Source organism: Chlamydotis macqueenii, chromosome 17 (assembly GCF_036417535.1).
Source record: "Chlamydotis macqueenii isolate bChlMac1 chromosome 17, bChlMac1.mat, whole genome shotgun sequence".
Classification (NCBI taxonomy): domain Eukaryota; kingdom Metazoa; phylum Chordata; class Aves; order Otidiformes; family Otididae; genus Chlamydotis; species Chlamydotis macqueenii.
Window position 1 is genome coordinate 8,191,511 of NC_141572.1, and position 23,425 is coordinate 8,214,935.

The 23,425-nt window shown below is 44.0% G+C and overlaps 1 protein-coding gene across 12 annotated transcripts in view; it reads left to right on the forward strand.

The window, feature by feature from the left end:
- FBRSL1 (fibrosin like 1) overlaps window positions 1-22,864 on the forward strand; it is a 539,862-nt gene extending 516,998 nt beyond the window's left edge. For 2 of the 12 annotated variants that reach the window (XM_086761185.1, XM_086761189.1), the window contains 11 exons: window positions 591-826; window positions 3,031-3,081; window positions 4,015-4,110; window positions 7,532-7,603; window positions 8,176-8,214; window positions 9,094-9,165; window positions 10,476-10,608; window positions 14,648-14,731; window positions 16,449-16,532; window positions 17,557-17,797; window positions 19,857-22,864. In XM_086761185.1, coding sequence (XP_086617311.1) covers window positions 591-826; window positions 3,031-3,081; window positions 4,015-4,110; window positions 7,532-7,603; window positions 8,176-8,214; window positions 9,094-9,165; window positions 10,476-10,608; window positions 14,648-14,731; window positions 16,449-16,532; window positions 17,557-17,797; window positions 19,857-21,090 — 2,342 coding nt within the window. In that variant the 3' untranslated portion in view covers window positions 21,091-22,864. Of the gene's footprint in view, window positions 1-338; window positions 827-3,030; window positions 3,082-4,014; window positions 4,111-7,531; window positions 7,604-8,175; window positions 8,215-9,093; window positions 9,166-10,475; window positions 10,609-14,647; window positions 14,732-16,448; window positions 16,533-17,556; window positions 17,798-19,856 lie in introns of all 12 variants that reach the window. The other 10 variants (XM_086761184.1, XM_086761186.1, XM_086761188.1 and 7 more) reach the window with 10 other exon arrangements.
- The last annotated feature ends 561 nt before the right edge of the window (window positions 22,865-23,425 follow it).

A 23,425-nucleotide genomic window follows, 5' to 3' on the forward strand; every position in this document is an offset into this window, starting at 1 on the left:
CCATTTTCAGTGTACATGTATGCTTCTGAATTTCAAATCTCCAAAGGAAACAGGTCAGTATTACTCATTTTAAAGTGAGCCGTTGTCCTCAAGGGTGCTCCCCAGCATCTTGCTGGTGCGGGAAGGTCCGGCCACCATGCCATGAGACCAGAGCGCCGAGGTCCCTTCCCAGAGGCACCCTGGTGCCCTGGCCACCAGGCACCGGGGAGGAGGTGTAGCCCGTCGGAGCTGCGCGGGGGTAGTGGGGCCGCGGGCGGGGGGCCGGGGGCGGATGCTTGCTGACGCCCCCGATGATGTTTTCTGCTGTGATGACTCATGGTGTTCTCTCTTGTCTTTAGATACCAGCCTGTTGATATCATTCAACCAACCAATCATGTATTGCCAGCCTCATTCGGGGATTCTGATTGGTACTTTGTCACAGGCATCTCTCTTACCTCCACCAATGAGTCCTCACGTAGAAAACCACCACAGCATGACCTGCAGAAACAGGGAATGCCAGGTGAATATTGACTCTTTCTCCTCCGTCTTTGTGGTACTCACAGGCCCACGGGCCTCTGTGTCTTTTTTTTTTCTCTCTCTCTCTCCTCTAGATCACGAACTGCTCAGGCAAGAGCTGAACAACCGGTTTTTGGTTCAGAGTTCGGACCGGGCCGCTGCCTCACTTGGCCCGGTGCCGCTGCTGAGAGCGGAGTTTCACCAGCACCAACACACGCATCAGCACCAACACACCCACCAGCACACATTCACTCCTTTTCCATCCAGCTTGCCCCAGACGCCGCTCATGCCGCCCTCTGCACCTCCCATGGTGCGTACCCCAGCCCAAAATGTGAGGATAAGTAGAGCATCTCTGGTCAAAAAGCCTAACCCCCTCTTGTCAAACAAAACCCAGTCCTCTTCATTTCAGCAAGGCGTGCTGTCCCTGCCCGTCTGACGTGGAGGCCTGGAGAAACAGGCCCAGCACTCCCAAAGGGACCCCCTTTTCCATCCAGAGCCTCCACTCCAAGCCTCCAGGTCTCCCTATGCTGCTACCCATGAGCAGATACCACACCCTTGAGACAAGTCCGGAGTCCCTTTAGTTTCCCTTTTCTTGTGTCCTGCTGTGTATTTCGATTCCCCCTTCCCCAGAGCCAGACACCATGACACACCAGAACACACCAACGAGAACACTACAGGATCAGTGGCCTCTGGTACCGAACACACTCCCCACAAGTGCTCGTTTTGGGGCAGACCACACTTGATTACCTGGAGCTCTTGCCATAGTGCAGCATCTCATCTGATACGAGTTTTGTCCCTCTTCCTCCTAATTCCCTAATCTATATTGATTTTGGCATTTATTATTTGATTACATCAACAAGCACTAATTTGTGTGTGGCTGGTTCTTCTTGTGGGAGAGATCCTCCTGGCCATGTAATAAGCGTTAGCATTTTGCCATTGAATTTGCTTGTAACACGATGGGACTTTGCTGCAGCTGTTACAAAATCGTTAGAGATCTGCTACAAATGGATTTTGTCAGTTCTTTAAAACACACTCTCTCCTGATTTCTGGCAATTACTTTGTGCGATTGAAAGAGCAAGATTCAGCTTTTTTTCCCCCTCTCAGTTCCACAGTGTCCAAAATGAAGAAACAACCCTTTTCTGCTAAGGCTGGCAAAAGCCAGGAGTAGCGGCAAAAGCAGCCTTTGGGACAAACTGCCGAGAACTCAAGGAGCATAATGTTTCCCGCTTTTCTTTCCCACTGCTGCCTGCCCTGTGACATTCTTGGGTTGTAATCTGCTTAGCAGCGAGACAATTAAAAGTAATATCATCCACCCAAAATCCAGCCACAGGTGTTTGCTGAATGTACTCTTGTGTAAACACCTTCCCCTATTTTCTTGGTCTATGTAAAACAATATTGAATTTTTTTCTCACAAACCTCCTGTGTTATTTAAGAATCCTGGTATCTGATCCTGCAAACAGCTCCCTCCCCTCCCACCCATGCCCGTTGATGTCAGCCTTCATAGCAAAAACAGCTTGCAAGGCTCTTTTGTTATGTTTCACTCACATCTTCTTATATTCCACTAGATCAGGTCTGCTAATCCCAACACCAGAGAAGAGTGTTGAAATTTACAGCTGCATGTGTTTGGTAATTTATGGTATTTACACTGGAGGGGACATGGCTCCAGTAATAACTGTAATTAATGAAATTGCAAATCTTCTCTCCTGCGCATAGAGGAGTGTGAAACAGCAGCTGACTTGCCAAATAAGCGGCTTTTCGTGGGGTCCTACAGCTCCCTCCCCTGCCTTCTTCCCCGCTCCCTCCTCCCTAGCAGAATGTACATACTGCTCAAAAGTGCAATGTGTGCGTGCTTTGGTTTTGCTTCCGAGGAGGTACAGGACAAACGGTCATAAAAATAAATACGGAGCACAGACTGCACACGTGGAGGTGTTAAAACCCTGTGCTGGCGTGGAAAAGGTTAACAATCAGCTTCTCTTTGTGCACTTTCTCTCATGCAGGGCAGGGGGAATATATAGAGATTTGTGCATCTAAAGCAATTAAGCCCTTTTCCAAATGATTTTGGCTCTTACAGGAACCCGGGAAACAGGGAGTTGGTATTGGTTGCCCCACAGTAGATGCTGGGGTCTAATGGAAAACATTCCCAGGCTTCTAGTCTGTGATCTAGTTGAGTGCTTCAGGGACAGATCCCAGATCTTGACCTGGAGCTGAGCTTCCCTGCGTTTTGCTGCACTGCAGATACCAAGACTGTTCTCTTCGTAGTGAGGGAACCTCTTCCCATGGTGCCTGCAAATGGGGTTCTGCAGTGAGACTCAGCAGCACCCAGCGCAACCCGGGGGCTAGCGCCTTTCCGTTTCCCTTCGCTTTGGGAAACCAGTCAGCTCCCCGATGAGCAAGTATGGGATAACCAGTCAGCTCTGCTCTGTTAAATGCTGTACAAACGGGCCGTGGTTATTTGTCTGTGTTGAAATCCTGATGTGTCTGCTACTGCCGAAACCAAACTCACCTGTTTCCTTTTTTTTTCTCTTTTCTTTCCAGTTTGACAAGTACGCTCCCAAATTAGACAACCCTTACTTTCGACATTCCAACGTGAGTGCTTACCTTTCTAGGTGGTGTCTTTGTTAATGGTTCTGCTTGCACTTCTTTTGCTTGTTTTTAGTTGATTGGTAGTGTTTTGATTCATTCATTCCTAAAGCTCTTTTTCTATCTTGATATTAATTTCTTTTTTAAGGTACACAATTTTCTTTGTGCTTTTTTTTTTTTTTTTTTTTTTTTTTAAATCTTTGTCTACTGCATTTTTGCCGCTGCGGCTCTATATTGCTGTGCCTGGGATGGCAGGGAATGCGCAGAAACTGCTCAATCAGTGGTCGTTGCAGTGTCTTTGCAACTGGTGCTTCTCACAGTGCAGCAGCCCGGAGTGCATGGCTCTTTCACAAGATTTTGCTCAGGTCACAGGAGTAAGTCAGACTGGTGGTTTCTTCCTGGTGCTCCCCACTGCTCCAAAGCACAAAAACGACATGTTTTGGGACTTGCGGTATGTGCTCAGGAGAGGCCTAAGCAAAACTTAACCCAGCCTACAAAACTACAAGGTGGTGTGCATGTTGCCTGTGGTTAGTGTGCAATGCAGCATCTTGTGGTTCTTTTTTGCTTTGAAAATTAAAGCAGGTCACATTTCAAAACAGGATCAATTTGTTTGCTACTGCAGAAAAATGCAAACTTAACCAAAACTGAAAACCCCAAATACTCCAGTTCCTCTGAAAACGGTGAATGCTCTGTGCTTCCTGCAATAGTTCCACAAATTTTAAAGGCACACTTGTTCAGCACTATCTAGAAAATTCATCAGATGAGCGCATTTTCCAAGTTTTGGCTTTGCTCTTAAAAATTTTGAAAGCTAATTTAGTGTATATTTTCACTGTGGCACTCATTCAACACAATACTATTTTTGTATGTGCCAGGCTTGGCACCTACCTCCATTATTGTTCAAGTTGTCCTGTGACATAAGCATCTCTTTTTCTTTTGTAGTTCTTTCCAACCTATCCTCCAGCAATGCCTGGAATGCCACCCATGCTTCCACATTCAGGTCCCTTTGGGTCACTTCAGGGAGCATTTCAACCGAAGGTACAAACTTCTTCTTCTGAAAGGCTTTGTTCTTTTGCTGGGAGAGAAACTGTATTCAGAGTCATGTCTCTGGTGATTTTATAGCGCATGATTTCACTAGCAGAAGCGCAACACGGGGTTGGAAGCGATCACCCTGCAGATCTGTGAGCATCCTCTGCACAAAGCAGCCAACACTTTAGCAGAAGTTTTCTCTTGGCCCTACAGATCATTCCTTGGAAAAGGATATAGTGGTTCACTTGGGAGGTCAACCGACACTGGAGGAGAGGCACACAGTCAAATACATTATTTGATTGAAATATTTACAGCTAATAACAGACTGATGAGTCCCAAATCATTTTATAAATTTATCAGTCCGAGATTGCAAGAGATAAACCATGTTTGTTCCCAGAAAAAAAAAGCGATAAATGGACTGTGCAAGTGTGGGAACAATAGGCAGAGACTGCTGTAAATGGGTAGAGCAATTTGAAGGAGCTGGATTTTTATTCTCAGCTCTGACACTGTCCGACCTTGGGCAAGTCACTTAAATCTTCAGTTCCTCAGCTTCCTCGCCTATAAAGTTATCTTGCAGTGGGTTTTATAAGGTTGATTAATGCCTGCAAGCCCATTTGAGGTAGTGTGTTTGAAAGGTGCACTGCAGCCGTAACGTATTATTACAAGTGGCACTGATTGGCATTTGGAAGTGTTGCCACGATAACCACCATTTTCGATGAATTCTGTGGTGTGCGCTGCTTTTTTTTTCTCCCAAACTTGTTCTTTTTATTGGCTATTTTTAAATGTGCAGAAACTGTTAAATCTCTCCAAATAAGAAATATCCATTATATCTGTATAGCATTTGTTTGAAAACAAGGAAGATAGACATCCACTCCATTTGTAAGGTGACATGTATTTAGCTTCCTTACATACTATGATTTTAGAGATTTCTTATCTTGAACTGCATTTCTGTGGAGCTCTGCTACCGCGTTAGAAGGCTGAAGGCCAGCACTGTAGCCAGCCCGTTTCTGTTTGCCTGTTTATGGAAGGCCATTTCCGTACCCGTACCAAGCAGAGCTGGGGAGCGTGCTTCCCTCCTCAGTCTCACCGACATCAGTGGAAGTCAGAAATTAGCAAACACTGCAAATAAGGCCTCTTACAACCTTCCCACTTAATTGAATTTTTAAAATGGAGGCTGGAATATTTCCTCAGTACCTATCCAATCCCTTACATTATTTCATTTTCCATATACATTACAAATAACAAAGCCTCTCAATGGCTTTTTTAACCAGCAGTTCTGTTTGTAGTGGCTACAGGCATAGAAGAGGAGCAGCTGCACCTAAGCAGAGGCAGCAAGAGGGACAGAACACAGCTGTCCCGTGATGGAGTTTGCCCACCTCTGTTAATTGTTGCGGTTCTTGCAAGGGATGCCAAGGGGTCCCTACAGACCCCAGGTTGTCAGGGTGTGAACTTGACTTTCTAAGAAAAGGAGCTGTACAAATAACGTGGAATTGGCAAAAATTTGCTAATGTGAAGATAGCCTTCAGTTTTGCCATGAGGCTGCTGTTAATGAGGAGCTTCTGGTACACCGATAGCATGCTCAGCTGGCTTCCATCTTCATTAAAGAGCTTTATAGATACCATGTCACTGTAGAATAGCATTAGACCAAAGAAAAGTAGTTACATAGCGAGAAAGAAAAAGTGAACACAGACCCTTTACATTTTTAAACAGTGCTTAGTGCTGTATTATAACGAGTGTTTAATTCATTTTAATGGTAGATACATAGGACACTTGCTAGCTTGAGTTTAAGCAGCACAAGGTCACGCTCTGGTGCCATGGTTAATCACTAACATCACTTGATCTCTGGACAGTGCTCTATTTACATGCAATCTAACATCTGAAAAAACAAAGGATAGATTGAAAAATGGATCTGCCACTTTAGCACATTATTTTCCAGCTTCCTAGAGGAGACAGAGCTGAACGGCTGGGCAAAGCCACGCTAGTCATCATTACTGCATCATTTTTCCATGCTCTCTCCCTCCCAAGCTCTTTGACTAAAGCCTTCATAATCACTACAGACGTGGTGATTTGGTTTTGGCACTCTGAATCCTGCACTTCTTGCTTTCCAAAGCAGAGGTCTTGGTTTTGTTTTTCCCCTTCCCATGTCAGTTGCCTACAGCTGTGCGTGTAAATCCACCGCACATAAATCCAGGCTGACGGTAAACTTCTCAGTGAGTTTCCCGAAGGCCATTTCTCACAAGCTAAGAACTTGAAAAGGTCAGAAGTATTCAGTTTACTTTGCTGGAGGATGTATTCACATCTTTCTCCAGGGGACAAAGGGACAGGATGACACCATACTATTAACGTGATGTGATCTTAAAGCTCTTGCCTGTGTGATGGCTGTAACTTATTTGCCACCTTATATATACCTCAGCTGTCAGACAGGCCCTGAGAGCACAGATCTGCCTGGGGAGTTGGTTGACTTACCTACACACACACACGCACATGAGAATTCTGTTTTTAATGAGTCCAAAAGTTGCTTAGCCTTAGACAAATTAAAACCTATCTTTCCTCCCACACCCGTGATTTTACTCATTCCTCGTACAGTTTGACTGTTTGAAATCTCCTGTAATTTGACCTAAAATGTGAGTGAAGTAATCTCTTGGGGAATGAGGTTTAACCCCTCTGCACTCAGCTGCGCGGAGGCACCAGGTGCAGTTGCTCTGGAGTGGGAGATGGATGAATGCCAGAGTGAGAAGATGAACAAGTTCTTGGGGATCGTCTAGGACAGGGCAACAGGTGGGATCCGGAGGAGGAGGAACAGGGATTCATTCAATGAGGTGTTTAATTCTTGCTGGAAAATGATGGGATAAACAATGCAAAGCTATAAAAGACCCACAAGCACCTTCTAAGGTTTCTCATTTTGCTTTGTTGAAGCAAATAGATGGGCTGTTGCCGTTTTAGCCATTTTGTTATCTAGCCCTAGTCGGAGAGGGGCCGTGGTCCAATTCGTGGAATACGGGACTAAGATGCTTGAGTTGTTCTGTTCCTGACTGCTATACTGGTTGCTGCCTGAAACATGGAAGGAGTTAGTCCACCTCTCATTCTCTCTCCTACTGCCTGCCTGTTTTGTCTAAAGAAGCAGCTTTGGGGGCAGGGACTGTCTCTTCCCATCTGCTTGCGTACTGCATAGCACAATGGGGTTGTGATTTCAGTGGGGCTTAGGGGCGCTGCTGTGATACTGTTACTGCTGCTCAATAATAATAGATGACATGGTGGTTAAATGCTGTTGGCTGTCAGTAAGAGATAACATTTAGCACTAATGCAGCAATATGCGTGTTCAAAGCACAGTACAAACATGGACTAATTAATGCCGTTAACATCAGATAGAGATGTTAAATGTACCGCCAGTATGATACAATATTATTCACGCTCTATTCTTGTCTTTCAGACTTCAAACCCTATTGATGTAGCAGGTAGACCAGGCACAGTCCACCATACGCTGCTGCAGAAGACTCCAGGGGTAGGCAGCAATATATAACCTTCCTTTCAGCTTCTCTGGATTTCAAGTAAACATACAGTGATGGCTCATAAAAAAAAAAGAGCACCGGTGAGCAAATTGGCCACCTAGACTCAGAACCTGCGGTCAGATTAGAATTTTTTTTTTTTCTGGTGAGACAACAGTAGCCTCCACCAGTCATGAATACAAAGGAGTGTATTGACTTTTTTAAACAAAGTCAGAGGGAAATGGAGCAGGAAACCCCTTCAAGGCCTTTCCCCTAAGCAATGCTTGGAGAGTAGTTTTATGCGCTCCATTTCTGAATGATTATAAGATTCAGAAAAGCACTGGCAGTGTTCAGTTGCTGGCGTGAAGCTGCTTTGTTTATCATAAAATTCTGCTGAGTTTGGTGCAAGGAATGAAAGAGAAGTTTTAAGCCCCCTTTAAGCCTTTTTGGTTTCCCATGTCATAGGGGACTTCTCTGGAACATTGCTTTCTGAATGCTTTTGCTTGTTCGGAGGAAGGAAGTTCCACACCTTTCTGTATATTAGCTAGTTTTAGAAAGACTGATTGTTTTATTTCTGCTTTTTCCATAGGTGTCAGACCCTTATAGGCCTCCAGTAAGAGTAAGTAAGGTTTGTGGGGGATTTTATATACGTACATATATATATATACAGACACACTTCAAATATTGTGCATGTGTTTTTGAAATGTAACATGTCCAGTATAAACTTTCTCGCTTGTCCTTTCTTTAAAGAAAAATGTCATATTTAGCTCTTAGCTGCTTCTGATTAATAACATTTAGGTTGAATGCCAGCCTTATTTTGCATACATTTATGTGCATTAATAGTTCACAGTATGAAATAAGGGTCATAGAAATAAATGACTGTGAGCATGGACAGACATTCACCGGTGATCAGATTCATGGTGGCTTAGGTCAGTGTGTTTTATTTGTGCTTCTGGTGTTCCACAAAAGCACCCTACAGTGAGTACCGCAGCTCAGCTGAAAAACAGTTAACTCGTTCAGCTGCAGCACTGCTCATCCCTGGTGATTGTTTGTCCGTACCCTTTTCCTCCCCAAATGCAAGTAGCTGTAATAACCATGCATGACTTAGCCTGCAGTGCAGCAGGGATGAATGAACAGGGCTCTTTTCAGAAACAGAACTGTTACCTATTAGTTGCTTTCTCTTAGGCATGGCATACTGTTCTTTGCTGCCATTTATTTCGGTTTATAAAAGGAGGAGTGCAAGTAGGAAAGAACAAGGCAGGGATCTCAGATCTCCATAAGATGAGGAAGATATCCCACATCCCACATTCTTCCTGCTTGTTTCCTTCTTAATTTAAACATCATCTGCTGCAGGACAGGAAAAAAATGATCACCTATTGTGCCGTTGTAGTAATCAGCCTTTCTCATTGCTTAGCTGCCTGTTTGACAGTAAGGGAAATGAAATGTTTTATCTGATGTAGATTGCTAACGTATAAATTAATCTAAATTCTTGTGCTTTCCATTGCAGAAGCCTGGGAAGTGGTGTGCGGTTCATGTACAGATCGCCTGGCAGATCTACCATCACCAGCAGAAGATAAAGGTAATTCAGACAGCTTCTGGAACGAAGCCAAGTCTTTCAGCTTACTGATTATATTTTAGTGAGTAATGAGCAGGAGGCAGTTACTGCTGGTGATTCTCAAGCCTGCCTGTATTGATTAACTAGCACTTTCAATCCTTTAACATTTATTGTAGCAACCGTAAAGTTTATCTGAGGGCAAAGGAGTTGGGTTGAAGGGCAGCAAAATGAGCAGAAGATACTAAGTACACAGCCAGAAAGAGAAGAAGAAAGGGGGCGCAGAATTTTACCCCAAATCCATCTTTTTTACAAAGCGTTCCTATTTAATGTCATTTTCCTTCGGTACTACTACCTCCTGTGGCATATGGAGCATTATCCCATTCATAGTGACATTACCTGTACGGTGAAGAACATACTACAAATCATACAGCGGGCGAGTAGAGTGATAGTTACTGTGGTAGAGGGTGTTGAGCACTGCACTGCAGTGATGATGGGCAGAGGGAGGGCGTTTGGAACTGAAGAGCCAACAAGACGTAGGTATGCTAGGGTCCTGTTACAGGCTGAAGGCTCCCTGTGACAGGCAGAATAGCCGATAATGGGACTTCTGTAGCCTTTTAGTTTTTCATAGCTGCTGCTGTAGTTTTTTTTGTCCCATTAATGAAGACTATTCAGTGCTTAAGTAGGTGCACTGTAATTAGTGCCTCTACAATTGATGTGTATCCAGTTATGTGTAAGCAACTATATAACCTTGAAGCTATTGAGAGACTTATATGACTTAGGTGCAGTTCTCACCATTCTCACTTCTGTAGAGGAAGGATAAAAATAGCCTCTGGAGGAGCCTCATAGTTTTCTTGATCTTTCACCCCTTGTCTGCATACTGAGCTGTACTAGCTGCAAGAAGGGCATAGTCTAGGAACATCTCTCTCTTTCCAAACCGGAGAAACAAAACAGATGAGTCTGTCACCCAGCTCTTAAGGCTTCTGTCGGCAGCTTTCCGCCTGCAGAGTATTTTTTGTCAGGCTGAGAGCACCGACTGATCCTGGGGTGCAGCGTGCTCAGTGTATCATGTTGCATGCTCCACTGTGTGTGCTGAGGGGCTGCGAGCTCACTTCAGACCTCATTCATGTGGATGAGGCAGGCAGCTGAGAGGCTGTGGAGCGAAATGGCCTTACAGATGCTGTCAGAGCATGACTGCGGTACATGACCGGAGACGCTGCTGTCACTCTCGCTAACTCTCTCTGGCAGGGCTAAGCAGGAGTGAGCCTGAACTCTCTCTCTTCTTCTCCCGTAAAAAAGGAAGTGTATAATGAGATTGTTTTTATATCATTTGACAGCAAATGCAGCTGGATCCCCACAAGCTAGAGATAGGTGGTAAACTTGACCTGTTCAGCAGACCTCCCGCCCCTGGAGTGTTTCCAGGCTTCCATTATCCACAGGATCTTGCCAGGCCTCTGTTTTCTACTACAGGTAAGGGAAGATCATCATGTATTGCAAAAAAACCCAAAACAGTTTATCTAATGTGTGTCTCTACAGCTACATATGCCTCAAAAATTGAAGCAGGCAAGATGATTCACAGGGGTGTGGAGGCACTGCCAACTGTTGTGACTGGGGCTCTCGGAGCCGCTGAGCTGGTCTGTGCCGCTGCCTCCAGTGCAGGATCCTCTGCACGTCACCAAGCTGCAGCGGTTGGCTCTTATATTCATGTCTGTGCAGCTGGTTCTTGTGTGTCCTGCTGAGTAGGCTATAGACTGATTTTAAAAAGCGATTTTGACAAAAATTCCATTGCAAAAGACTGGAAGTGGCCTCGGTCTCTTTCTTGCTTTTATATTTGCCATGTTCTTCCCAGCTTCTCCACTCAGCTACTTTCTGTTTGTTTTCTGAAAACAAGGTTTTTTTGTAAAAGGAAAACTTCAATAACAGCATTGAAAATATCACAGAGGGTGTATTTGTGAAGTGTTTGATTTTAAATATAAAATCCTCCAAAGTGTTACAAAGTCCAGCAATCTCTTAAGGCTTAAAATGGCATATTGAATTTTAAAAACCCCAATAATTAAATATTGTTTACATTGATCAATTGCTTTCCAATCTTTTGGAGAAGTAATTACAATTAATGCAATTACCAAAGTGCAGTAAGCTTCACTGTGCTGTTCTCAATGGCTCTGACCTTTGGAGAGTGCAACACTGACATTCTAGTTTTGGAGGTCCCTGTGGATTCATGTCCATCTACCAAATGTTGGTTTTGTTCTGTTCCCAGGCTTAACTTTCCACCTAGACTTTTTCAGATTTTCTTTGTGTGTTTGAGATGCCAAAGTCTGCCTTCTGAATGAGCTATATCAATTGATGAGATGTAACTTAGCTCTTTATTTGTGTAATAATTGGCAATAATACAAATTTCTTTCCCAACTTTACTCTTGTTTTATGAGGCAATATTGTGCTCTCATTCCAACTCAGTGCAGAGATGGTCATATTCAGCCTTGGGTCAACCCTCTTGAAATGAATGAGGTTAGAAATGTTTTTAATTCTGTCCCCAACATGACAGAAAAGCAACAGATGAGGATCAAGCTGAAACCTCCGTGAGAACTGAGTTTCGAATGCAGATGTCAGATAGCCTTCCGGAACTCCACCAGTGGTTCACTCTGTCTTTCTGCCCTTATCTGTGGATGGAAATTCTTAAACATCAAATGCATGTTTCTACCACGTATCATCAGTGCTGATACTAGCTGTACGTTGTCGGATGCTACCCTGTATTTTGGTCTCTATAAAGGCACTTTGGTAGTACAAGGCCAAGATATTTATTGCATCTACTTGGATGCGCGAGCACAGCTTTTTTACAGACCTCTGACTGTTTTCCTGTAGCAGCTGTGTCCTTATCACTGTCCTCAGTCTGTCCTCTGTTGTCATTACAATTATCTTGTTTCACGTGTGGTTTTGCTACTGAAGGCTATATTGGGGAGAGTTTACCCTAACGGGGGGAAAAGCACCAGTCCATTTGGTATCTTGAGCTTTTTCTCTTGAAGATGCAAGCATGGCTTGTTTTTCCATTCGTAAAAGCGAGAGGGGAGATACTATGGAATAGACACATTAAAGAAAGCAAATTAATAGAAAACTTTCACTAGAGATAAACAACCTTACAGCAACTTGTCCCTGAGTAGATTAATCACAAGAGCCATCACACGGTAAATCTAGGTAAAGAGTGCTATCAAAGTGAACAAACATTGCAGCAGTAATATATAGATGAATAAATCTTTTACTCTGCAATATCCGAGGCATTCTTTTCACCTTATCGAGCAAGCGTGCAGTTGATGTGAATCATTGGTTCTGCTGCATTGCCTAGTTACTGTGGGAGACATAAGTTATCTTAGGGCCACCTGTCTTCAGGACGGATGTTCGGCTGCCTGGCAGACGCTATATTTAATAACTACCTGACAGCCTGCAATGCCGCTCCTGGCTTTCTCTGGAGGATTTTTTATTATCAGCCCATGTAGTTGAGTTTGTAAGCCGTCTCCCTTGAAGAAATCTCCCATCCATTATACACCTTCTGAAATCTTAAAGGATTAGAAAGATGACAGTCTCCATCCGTCTTGAAGCATTGGAGCAGTCAGAATGTTTATAGATAACTCCAGGTCTCGTTGCTGTGGTCTCTCTTAAGTTTCCTCAACTCATTTTCTGCCTACTTAGGTTTGTGGTGCCCAGGCTGGTGAGGGACATGCGGTGCTGTCTCCCTCTCCAGTTTTATAGTCTGTTCATGTTCTGCACGAGTGCATTTTACAACAACCGTCTGTTGTTGGGCTCTGTCACCAAGGATAACCAGGTCAGGGACTGACCTGCACGTCCGTAAAACGCTATTTGGACTTTGTTTGGGATGCAGTTTCTCCTGTGCATATTAATTTCTTCCCTCCATTTCCTCTCACTTTTGCTGTGACCTTCCACAGTGTTAGCGGCACATGGTGAAAACATGCATTTGATGTGGCTTGGAGATGAGGGGCAGGAACTTACCAGAGCAGGTCTGCCACTGGTGGGAATCATTCTTACGAGCCACAGGTGAGACAGAAGTCTTTGTGGTGAAGATGACAGGAGAGCTGGAGTACCAGATGGGAGGAGAAGAATCATAATCCTCTTTTCTGTAGTAGAAAGTTATCATTTGAGAAAGCAGTGACAGCATAAGTGAGCTGTTAATGAAGAGCCCATGTTCATGCCCAGTATGGCTGCTGATGTCAACCTGTTACTCTTCCCAGTATTAAGGGAGGCTAACTTTTTACAAAGTTTACTAGACAAGAGCACTGAAAAGCGTTATTTAGGTGTTCATCTATTTTGCGCGTGACTTAACATGTCCTTGGGAAAGTGCTGCTCCTGTCATGGTATGGAATTACTAGTTTCTAACAAAACGAGACAGTTAATGCACAGGTATGGCAGGTCTTGCTTTCTGCAAGGGAAGCAGAAGTTGTGTTTGCATCCAGGCAGTGTTCTGCTTTGTCTGCAGTAGTGGAAGTGCTGGCAGGGAGGAGGCACTGAAAGGACGTTCCCAGTCTGGAGAGGGCTGGTCTTGTCAGTGTAATACTGGAGCCACAGAAACGTTTTGTCACACATATCTGAAACATAAATATTCAAAAGTTAATTTCAGATGCATCCTGAAAATCATCTGTACTTATCTTAGAGGGTGAAAGCCAGGACCATGAGATTGCCCAAACATACTGTCATTTGCATTAAACATGAGAGTTGATCTTACTCCAAAAGCCACGTAGCCCAGTAGCAGGTAACACCAGTGCTTTTCACACTGCAGTTGCAAGCCCATTTGGGTTTGCATGCATCTGCCTGCAGGGGAGGCAAATCTCTCCCTTTCTGCTCTGAAATGAGAGCAGAATTTTCTGCATGAGCGTGGTCCACCTCGACATACAGGGCAGACCAGCTTGTTTCAGCCCATTCTTGCCCCTTGCCTCAACCTAACGTAATCCAGTGAGCTCAGCAGCCGTGTTCGTTTCCATAAGGCAACGTGGTACCATGGCAATGAGCAGTGTCTAGGAAAGGGAAAAAAATAGCTCAAGGGGAGCCTGTGGATGCAGAGACAGATGTGAGAGCGTAGATGGAGCTCTCATGGGAGAGGCATGATTGATGTTCCCTGCGTGCCTGTCATTAACTGCTGTTCCATATAGACTCTAATCAGTCACTTCCGAGCACCTTCTGTCTGGGCCCGTAACCTGGGCTGACCCTTTTTAACGTAAACACAGAGCGCTGACTGAAAATGCCAGACAAAGAGATTCACTTCCTCCTTACTGCAGGTGAGCCGCAACGCTCCCTGCGAGGTCTCCTCCTGCCTCCTAGTGCCCACAGGCGCCTTTAAAGGGCACTCGGAGAAATTCTGCCTGTAGCTCACTCTGCTGGTGTTCGAGGTCTTCCCCAGCCTTTGCTGCATTTAAATCTGGCTTGTGCCTTTGCATCTGGTTCTTGAATGTGATGGCCGGGACCTCTGTGTGTGCCGCTGAACTAAAAAGGAACTTTGTTCTCACAGGTGCGACCCATCCAGCCACCACCCCTTTTGGTCCTTCCCCTCACCACAGCAGTTTCCTGCCGACTAACCACTTGGCAGGTAAGTGTAAGTAAACTCTGCCTTCACCTTTCTACCTCTGACGCATTCCTGGCTCTCCGGGGTGGTCCTGCCTTGAGGAACTGTAGCACCAGGGGAGGGAGGGGCTTGGAACCAGAACCTAGCCGGGAAGTCCTCCCCACCATGCCAGCCTCTGCTGGTTTAGCAGACCTTCTCCTGCAGAGTGGTCTGTCACCACTGGGACACTGCACAGGAGCTGAAATGTGACCTGTAGAGTCCTCCTGTGCTGCTGAATGTGCCCTAGGAAACGGGAAAATTTATGCAAAAGTACAAGCCACAGCTTAAAATGGGCTCCTCCCCATACCTTTTCCCACCTATGAAAGTTCTTGCCCAGGTTCTTTATTAAAGTTCAGTGAACAGTTCCTGGCAAATAGCTGTTCTGCACATTTTGCCAGCCTTTCAGTTTCCTAATTGGCAGTAAGTAGAGCCTGATTTTCTCAAATTTCCTCATTTTAGAAGCTCATAAGCAGCTCATTGCCAATTAAAGTTCAAGCTCTGTTGATTAATGTTTTAGTTACACTCATCCAGTCAGTAAATGTAGCATGCCACATGACCTAGTAGACTTTTTTCCTGTTGCAAATATCCAGATTTACATCAATTCCTGAACATTCTGTCAAAATTAACTGTGTCTCTACAGAGTCACTCAGCTACTTAATATCAAAGGGAAAGGGCAAGAACAGTTACTTAAAAATAAGTAAATAAGCAAATAGCTGTTTGCTTAAAACTCCAAGCTATTTGTGCTATTTTCCTTGATATTTTAAATATAAGGATATCTGTGAGGAAGTGGAGAGCACCTCACCTCCTGTAGCATGGCAAGTTAAAGACTTTAAAGGGACAGCCAAAAAGCAGTGGGCAGGAGGAGGAGTTATTTAGAGATAGCCAGTAGGAAAGAAAACAAGTACAGTGGGACAATTTAACCTGTAGCCATCTCAGGAGTGCAGAAACCTGAGTCAGGCTATATCTGCTCAGAGAGAAATTTCTTACAATGATGGGTGCCTTTAATTTAAAAAAAAAAAAAAGGACTTTCTATAAAGAGACGTGCCAGTAGACAAATAGTTGAATACTTTACTAGGAGAGGCAAGAGTCTTCTTTTGCCTCAGAGCATACACGCCTCCCATCCCCTGGTCATGGCAGCTCCTAAGACTACACTGTCATTTCCACCACCGCTGGGATCAAGGAAGCTGTTGTGGAGAAGATTTTCACCCACATATTTAGTTGGTGTATGGATGAGTGTCCATAGCAGTTAGCTTAGGACTGTCTCTATGCTCTGTTACAAAGAGGGTGGAAAGCTGTGTACAGAAACAAGAGTGACATGATGCATCCCCTCAATACACTGACCAGAGAGCCTGCTGAGTTTCTTCTTTCAAGGCAATTGCAATGCTCCTGCTATGAGTACTGATAAGAGAGGAGAGTTATAGCTCAGCAGCAGCCACCCTAATTTCAGCTATTAGATCTTAATTTCTAGCTCCCCTCTGACTGGCAGACAAAAGTTTATTACAGCACCTGTTTACAGAGTGAGCACTGAATCCCTGCTCCATTTTAACATGATGGGAATTTTCTGTGCAAAGAACCTTGCAACGAGAAGGATCAGCTTAAAGTCTGGCCTAATCCTACTTGGATTCAGACCGTTAAGAAGGGGAGGGGTGCGTTTCATTCTCCAACATTCTTGGCTAAATGCCTGCTAAATCCCTGTTTGCCTTTCCAGATCCATTTAGCAGGTCAAGCACCTTCAGCGGCCTTGGGAACTTAGGCAGCAATGCCTTTGGAGGATTAGGCAGTCATGCTCTGAGTAAGTACTGGCTGGGTTACTGCAGACAAACATCCCTTCCAGAAAAGCCACAGGCTAATATTTACAGCAGCTGGTGGTAGTTTTTAAAGAAGTTTAATTCCTAACCTCCATTCTCCTATCTGAAAACACTGCACCTAAGATTTCCAGGTCTCTGCGGTGGGAGCTTTTCTGCGTGTCACAGACATCACTAGCTGTGCTCTGTGTCTCCTCACTGCCGAAGGCTGGTACCTTGTGTGCTCCTAGAGGTGCTAGAGCTGCAAGACCCTGCTGAGCTCTGGGTCCCTATGGGCATCTAAAGTAACACCCTTCAACAGTGAAGATGCACAGTGGAACAGCTATTGATACTTCTCCTAATTCAGCATGTAGACTTCCTCTGTAACTGTTATCTGAAGTTTAAATTACCTGTATAAAATGATTTTACTTCAAAAATGTGTTACCTGCAGGCAAAACATGCTTGAGAGCCACACATAAGAGAGGATGCTTTTGCATCTCATGGTGCAACAGGAATCAGTTGAAGACTGATGGAGGAAAATCAAGTGACTGTTCTGAAAAGCCTACAACTAACCTCTGTTTTTATACACACACATGCATACCACCAAATAGTCTGGTTTCTTTAACAAAAAAAAAAAGTCGCTGAATCCTCAGCTGCAAGCAGCTGATTGCTCGTAACTGCCTACAATTTCAAGTTTCTGCCAGTGAGGGGAGATGAGGAAGAATATTGCTTTTGTGCTGGAACTCTTTCCAGGGTGGGGGGAAAAGAGGAGCTGGGCATTTTCAGTCATTACTGAGTTACTCAGACATATAGTTAAAGCTTCCTCTGCCAGTAGCCTTAAAAGAGCTGGTGGATCTTACACCTCATGTTGGAGGTATCTGTGTCTACCTGATAGTAGCTCCCCCTCGCCATTAGTTCCATATTAAAAAGTCTGGAAAGGACAGTTCTGGTTGTGATTAGCATTGTGCAAAATGTATATGTAATTATTTGCTTTCAGTTATTTTTAACTCTTTCCCCTCACCGTTATTCTAGCTCACAACAACATTTTTACTCACAAAGATGGCCCAAACCTGCAGAATTTCAATAATCCCCATGAGCCATGGAATAGACTCCATCGGACCCCGCCGTCCTTCCCAACACCTCCACAGTGGCCCAAGCCCACCGATTCCGAGCGAAGCTCCTCGGTGACAAACCATGACAGAGACAGAGAGCGCGAGCGAGAGCCCGAGAAGAGGGATCTTTCTCTGAGTAAAGACGACAGAGACAAAGAGAGGTAAGCAGTGTGTGCCTTTGAGCATTTTCTTCTGGGCCTCTTTTTCCTCTATTTTTTTTTCTAATTTTTCTGATCTTAAAATCATCTTTAGAGCAAAATGTTACTTGTCTTTGAAGCAGCTGATAAGCCTCTCTTTCAGATATGCACAAGTACTAGCAACACAAAAAAAAACTCTTTGCCTTTTAGGATTTGTCCTCTGTGGAAATACGGTAAGCCAGTCCCCGCTAGTAGGTTAATAGATAGCACCAGGCTGAGGGAATGAGCGTGTCGCTGTGTTTTCAGGGTATTCTTGGCTGGTTTCAGTGCACCTGCTTTGGGATTGTTGTATATTCTGAAGTCATGAAGGTAGCGTTGTGATGGGTCCTTTGGAGACAGTCATAGTTCTCATTAATGTGCAGATATGCTGATGAATTCAAATGTTAGCTGGACATTAACGAGATAAAAATGCAAATTCCTGTATCTGGAGCAGTGTGCATGAATCCATTAGCAAAACTGATTTTTAAAAATTGCATTGTAAACAAACCGTTATTAACGATGCCAGGCCTTGTATCACCTGGGCTATATTTACTTTGGTAGTTTCAAGTTACGTGATTTTGACGCTGCAAAGCCGTTTATATTTCAGAGCCTGGTTCTCTCCAACAGACTACTTCTTTGTAGGCAGTAACAGCCTGCAAGCCTTAGATGTGCGTATTTGACTAGTGATAGAGGGTTCATAGCTTGCCTGGAGTGCTTTTAATGAGCTCTTCAGGCAGTGCCTGTGAACAAGATTATGTGGAATCAATACACTGAAAAATCATCTTGCTTTAAATGTTAAATTGTCTGACACCCTTGCATAGATAGTCATTCAGATAGACGCTCCCTTCTTGGCTCTAGTGTAATTCATTTGCAAACCAAGGTTACATTACTCTCAAGAGTGTTCACACAGGGGTTAACATCTCTATTACATTTCTATTAATTCAGCTTAAGCTGTCCCCAGCATCCCTGTTTGGACGTGGTTTTAATAAACCGCATCCTTGACCAGCAGTCAGGACTACCGCAGAGGAAGAAGTCTGGGTTAGCAATTGTAATCACAAGGGATAAATACTCACAGATCTCCCCAAAACACCTCCAGCTTTCAGCACTCAGGTCTTACAGCTCTTGAAAGCAATCCCGGCATAAAACTTAGGCATCGGTGAGCCTCTCAGCTGCGTAACACAGTTCTCTCAATCACAACATCATACTTTGCATTTAAAGTGTCTCTCATTCAGAGCAAGGCGCTTTTAAAAGGTGAGCGTTATTTATTCCCCTCTTAAAGAGGTGGGAGTAACTGTGACTAATTGGCTTGCTCAGAGAGAGAAGCAGTTAGAAACATAAACCTCATCCTCATGCCACTCCTTCTAAACCATGGACATTGGCATAGCAGGTCCTCTTGAAACAGAGGTCGATCACTCAGTTTCATGGCCTATTCAAGGATTTTTTTTCCTTAAGCACCTAGCTTACCTGCCAAAACTGCCAACAATAAAAACTCTCCTGCAGCTCCGTAGGAAAAAAAGCATCGTGTTGTGGCTGCTTCCAGTCAACAAGGCTGTCTTGTGAAGGAACTGCTTTCATTTCTGTAGGCTTCTGTTTTGTATGCCTGGTTCCATATTTTAGGAAAGGAACCTGAGTTAATAAGCATGTTAGAGCCAAGAAAATGATCGTCTGGCAGCAGGATGTATATATAAACACACAATGAGCAATCTTTTTTTAAAAAAAAAAAAAGCTGTCTAGAATTCTTCTTTCCCTACATTTCTCAGTGAAGTGGCCGTTCTCTTAAGGTGAATATACTGTTTTTTCAATTGCATCCCCAATTTAGTCCCCAGATTTGCAGACATTCAGCCTTTTTTTTTTGTATAGTACATAAAGGAAGGTAGCGCGTATCTTTTAGTGTAGCATCACAGCTATAGCTGATGCTAGCAGAGCTTTTAAATAATTTTCTGAGCAGTCTTGAATTACACAACTAGATACAGCACTATGCATGTCCAGCATCACATACGTTTGTTCACACAAAACCAAGGATGTCTGTTCTCTCTTTTTACAGAGACCTCATGGATAAAAACAGACATTCAAACAGATCCTCACCGGCATCGGCTCCAGTGACACATCAGATAAGCAATCTCATCCGCAGCAACAGCCAAACCTCCAGCGATCCCATCAGGCAGGTTAGCCTCGGTGAGAGGGAAAGGTCCAAAGAACCCGAGCGAGAGCACCCTGACCGGCTGAGAGAGCCGCCCATAGCAGAACACAAGATTAAAGAGAGCCGTTCCCCAGTGAAGGAAACTCCAAGCCATGATAAGAGACCCTCTGAGGACAACACAAAGCCAGTAATCCAATCTGTATCCCCATACAGCAAACCTGCACTAAGTGAGAGCTTGAAGCTTACCAATCTCATGAGCAAAGACATAGAGAGAAAGACAGAGCTTCCCAGCGACCTCCAGAAGATTAAGAATGACATCAAAGTCAAAGAAGAGAGGAAAGAAGACAGTGATGTGCTGGTGGTAGGGTCTGAGCCTTCACAGCACTCCCGATCAGTGGAGCATCCCCCACCACCTACTTTGCATGGATTATCATTGCCTCACTCGATGGCTGCCTCTATGCCCATCTCCATGGGCAGCGTGCACCAGATGAACAACATGAATGTTCTGGACCGCAGCAGAATGATGACCCCGCTCATAGGCATGAATCCTTTGTCAGGAAGAGAGAGGCTGCCGCATCCCGGATTTTCTTGGGACCCAATGAGAGACCCATTGCGAGATGCCTACCGGAGCTTAGACCTGCACCGTCGAATGGACTTCCAACTCCGGACAGATCCTATCCATAGGTTCCCTACCACCTCTGGATTTTACGACCATGAGCGTTCTTATAGAGACAGGGAGCCACACGACTATAACCATGAAAACCTTCTTGAAGCCCGCCGAGAGCAGGAGCGGTTGCGGCAAGTGGAGGAAAGAGAGCGCTTGCACTTAAGGGAAGAACTTGAGCGTGCCAGAATGCACCACTTGCACTCGTCCCCCATCGAAAGTCACCTGGCACACGTGCCATCCTTCATGCCTCATTTAAGCGGGATGCATTACCCCAGACTGAGTCCATCCACTGCCATGCACAATGGGATTTTAAATAGGAACCCGCCAACCGCAGCGCTGAGCGCCCCGCCGCCTCTTGTACCAGCGAGCAGCACCAGACCTGCCTCCCCTCGCAGGACTACTCCACTCACAAACTCAGAGTCCAGGGACTATTCCCCCTCTAGGAACCCCAAAGAAGTAGAGGCACGATAGTCCCCAACATTGAATTTTAAACTTGCCTGTATATAAAACAAGCAAACAAACAAACAAACAAACAAAAAAAAAACAAACAGAAAAAAAAAAAAAAGAAAAAAAAAACCAGAAAACAAACCTTTTACAAAATGCACTGCTGTAAACTTTTTTTTTAATGTAAAATTTGTAGAAGTTAAGCACATTTCCATAAATAACGGGGTCGGGGATGCAGACTTTCCAACAAGAAGGTTGCTGAGAATGGGAATTTAATATATAGGTATTGATTTTTGGTTTTGTTTTTTGTTTCTTTGCTAAAAAAAAAGAGTTAAAAATATCAAGTTTGTACATTTTTTCCCAAATGTGAGAAACATTTTTAATGGATTTGTATTTTTTTTAATTTTGTGCTCTTTATTCACTTAAAAAAAGAAGAAATTTTGCTTTTGTTTTTAGTTAAATTTGCATTTTAAAGGCCTCAGATCCTTAAGAAAAAAATACCCAGGGTTTCTTAAAAGTATTATTTATGGAAATACTGTAGTTTTACAGTCCACTGTGAGGTTCCCTTCTGAGGCCAATTGATCACTTACCTTGGTACTTTGGAACCGAAGTTACAGATATATATTAAAATATTAATAATAATAATAATGTACAAAACTGTTTGTTTTTTGCCTTATTATATTATGCAGAAATTTAAGAGGAATTTTTTTTGACTTCTTGTTTTAAACAGAAAAAAAAAACAGAAAACAAACTGTAAATATTCTGTTAATATAAATGTACACCAATATTAAATTCTTAACATAGGTAGACTTTATAAAAATGGTTTCTAGAACCACTCTGGTTATTTGTTAACATGGTTACAACTCATACTCTCGTCACAGTCAGAAATTCACACTCAGAAAGCTAAGTACGGCATATATACTTCAACTATGCAAGAACTCGGAGGCAGGTCTTAGTGGATGCTGGGGGGAGGAAGGTTTAAAAAAAAAAAAAAAACAACCCAAAACCAACCAACTCGCAACTATGGAGACAGAATGGAAATGGCATGTGAACGGGAAGAAGGATGCTTGTGTTTAACAAAAAAAAAAAAAAGACAGACTGAATTTTTTTGTACAAACACAAGGGACAGTTCGTCAAGGAAAGAGAGAGACACACGCTCCTGGAAGGGAATTTTGGTTTCCTACTTTTCAAGCTGGCAAAAGCAGATGGAACTGGCACAGTACCATGCGGCAGACCCTTTCCTTATTTTTTTTTCCTTTTTTTTTCTCTTTTTTTGTGTTGTGGGCAGGATCGCTGGCAAGCAAGGACAATTTTCCGTGGACCCCTTGTGCTAATTGTGCAGTGTTCTTATTGGAATCTGTATACAAGACAAAGTAGAATTTTAGGAGTGCAAAAAAAAAGTCTAATGGTTGATTAAAAAAAAAAAAAGAAATTCTGATATGTTATCTATAGTACATGAAGACCATAAGCAAATGTTTGTTTCAGTGTGGTTCTGCCTTGAACTGCTTTTTGGCATGATTTATTTTTTATTTCCAATTTTACTTTTCATCCATATGTAAATTTTGCCATGTTTTACTTGCTGTACCATCCCCCCTCCCTTATTTTATTTTTCAGTGTCCATGTTTTATATATCCTGGGCTTTTTCTCTCTAGTTAATTCAGCCATCCGCTACTATTTTCTTGGCTCTGTAACTCTTGTTTCCCCCCCCTCCCCATCCTCCCCCCTGCACCCCCTGTAATTTTAAACATTCAGTTTCCTTGTAGATCAATGAAGATAAATACAACATTGATTTTGGATGAAACGGGCAGTTGAGTGTTTGTGTGTCCTAGCCAGTGCTGCTGGCTCGGAGGCTGCTGGTTTATTGGCGGGGCTTCGGCCGCTGCGAGGAGGCAGCTGGCGGAAGGGGCTGGTGCTGGGAGAGGGATTTTATTTCGTTTGCGAATCTTTGCCAGCAGAAGGAACGTGGTCATGAAATGCTTCAGAGGCGCTCGCTGGTGGCGGTCAGGACTTGAGGTGGAGAGCGGTGCTCCCTGGCCCTGGGCGCACGTCGGGCTCTGCGCCTCGCGCGCTCGCCTGACAGCCTTTTGCTGGGGGGAAAGGAGGACGGAAAAGGAAGCACAGCCTCCGTGCAACAGCTTGTTTGAAGGGATGGTGCTGCCGGCATCACTGCGGGAAGGTTATCGCCTCAAGCGCTGTTCTCCGCGTGCGTTTTCATTTGCTTCCCCAGCCTCTCCCGTAGGCAGCGAGCAGACATCTGCAGGGGGATGGAAAAGTGCCCCAAGCCCCCTCGCTCTCAGTAACAGATTTAACAGTGGGCGACTGTGCTTTAACAGCATGTTACAGCTTCTGTTTTTAAGTTTGC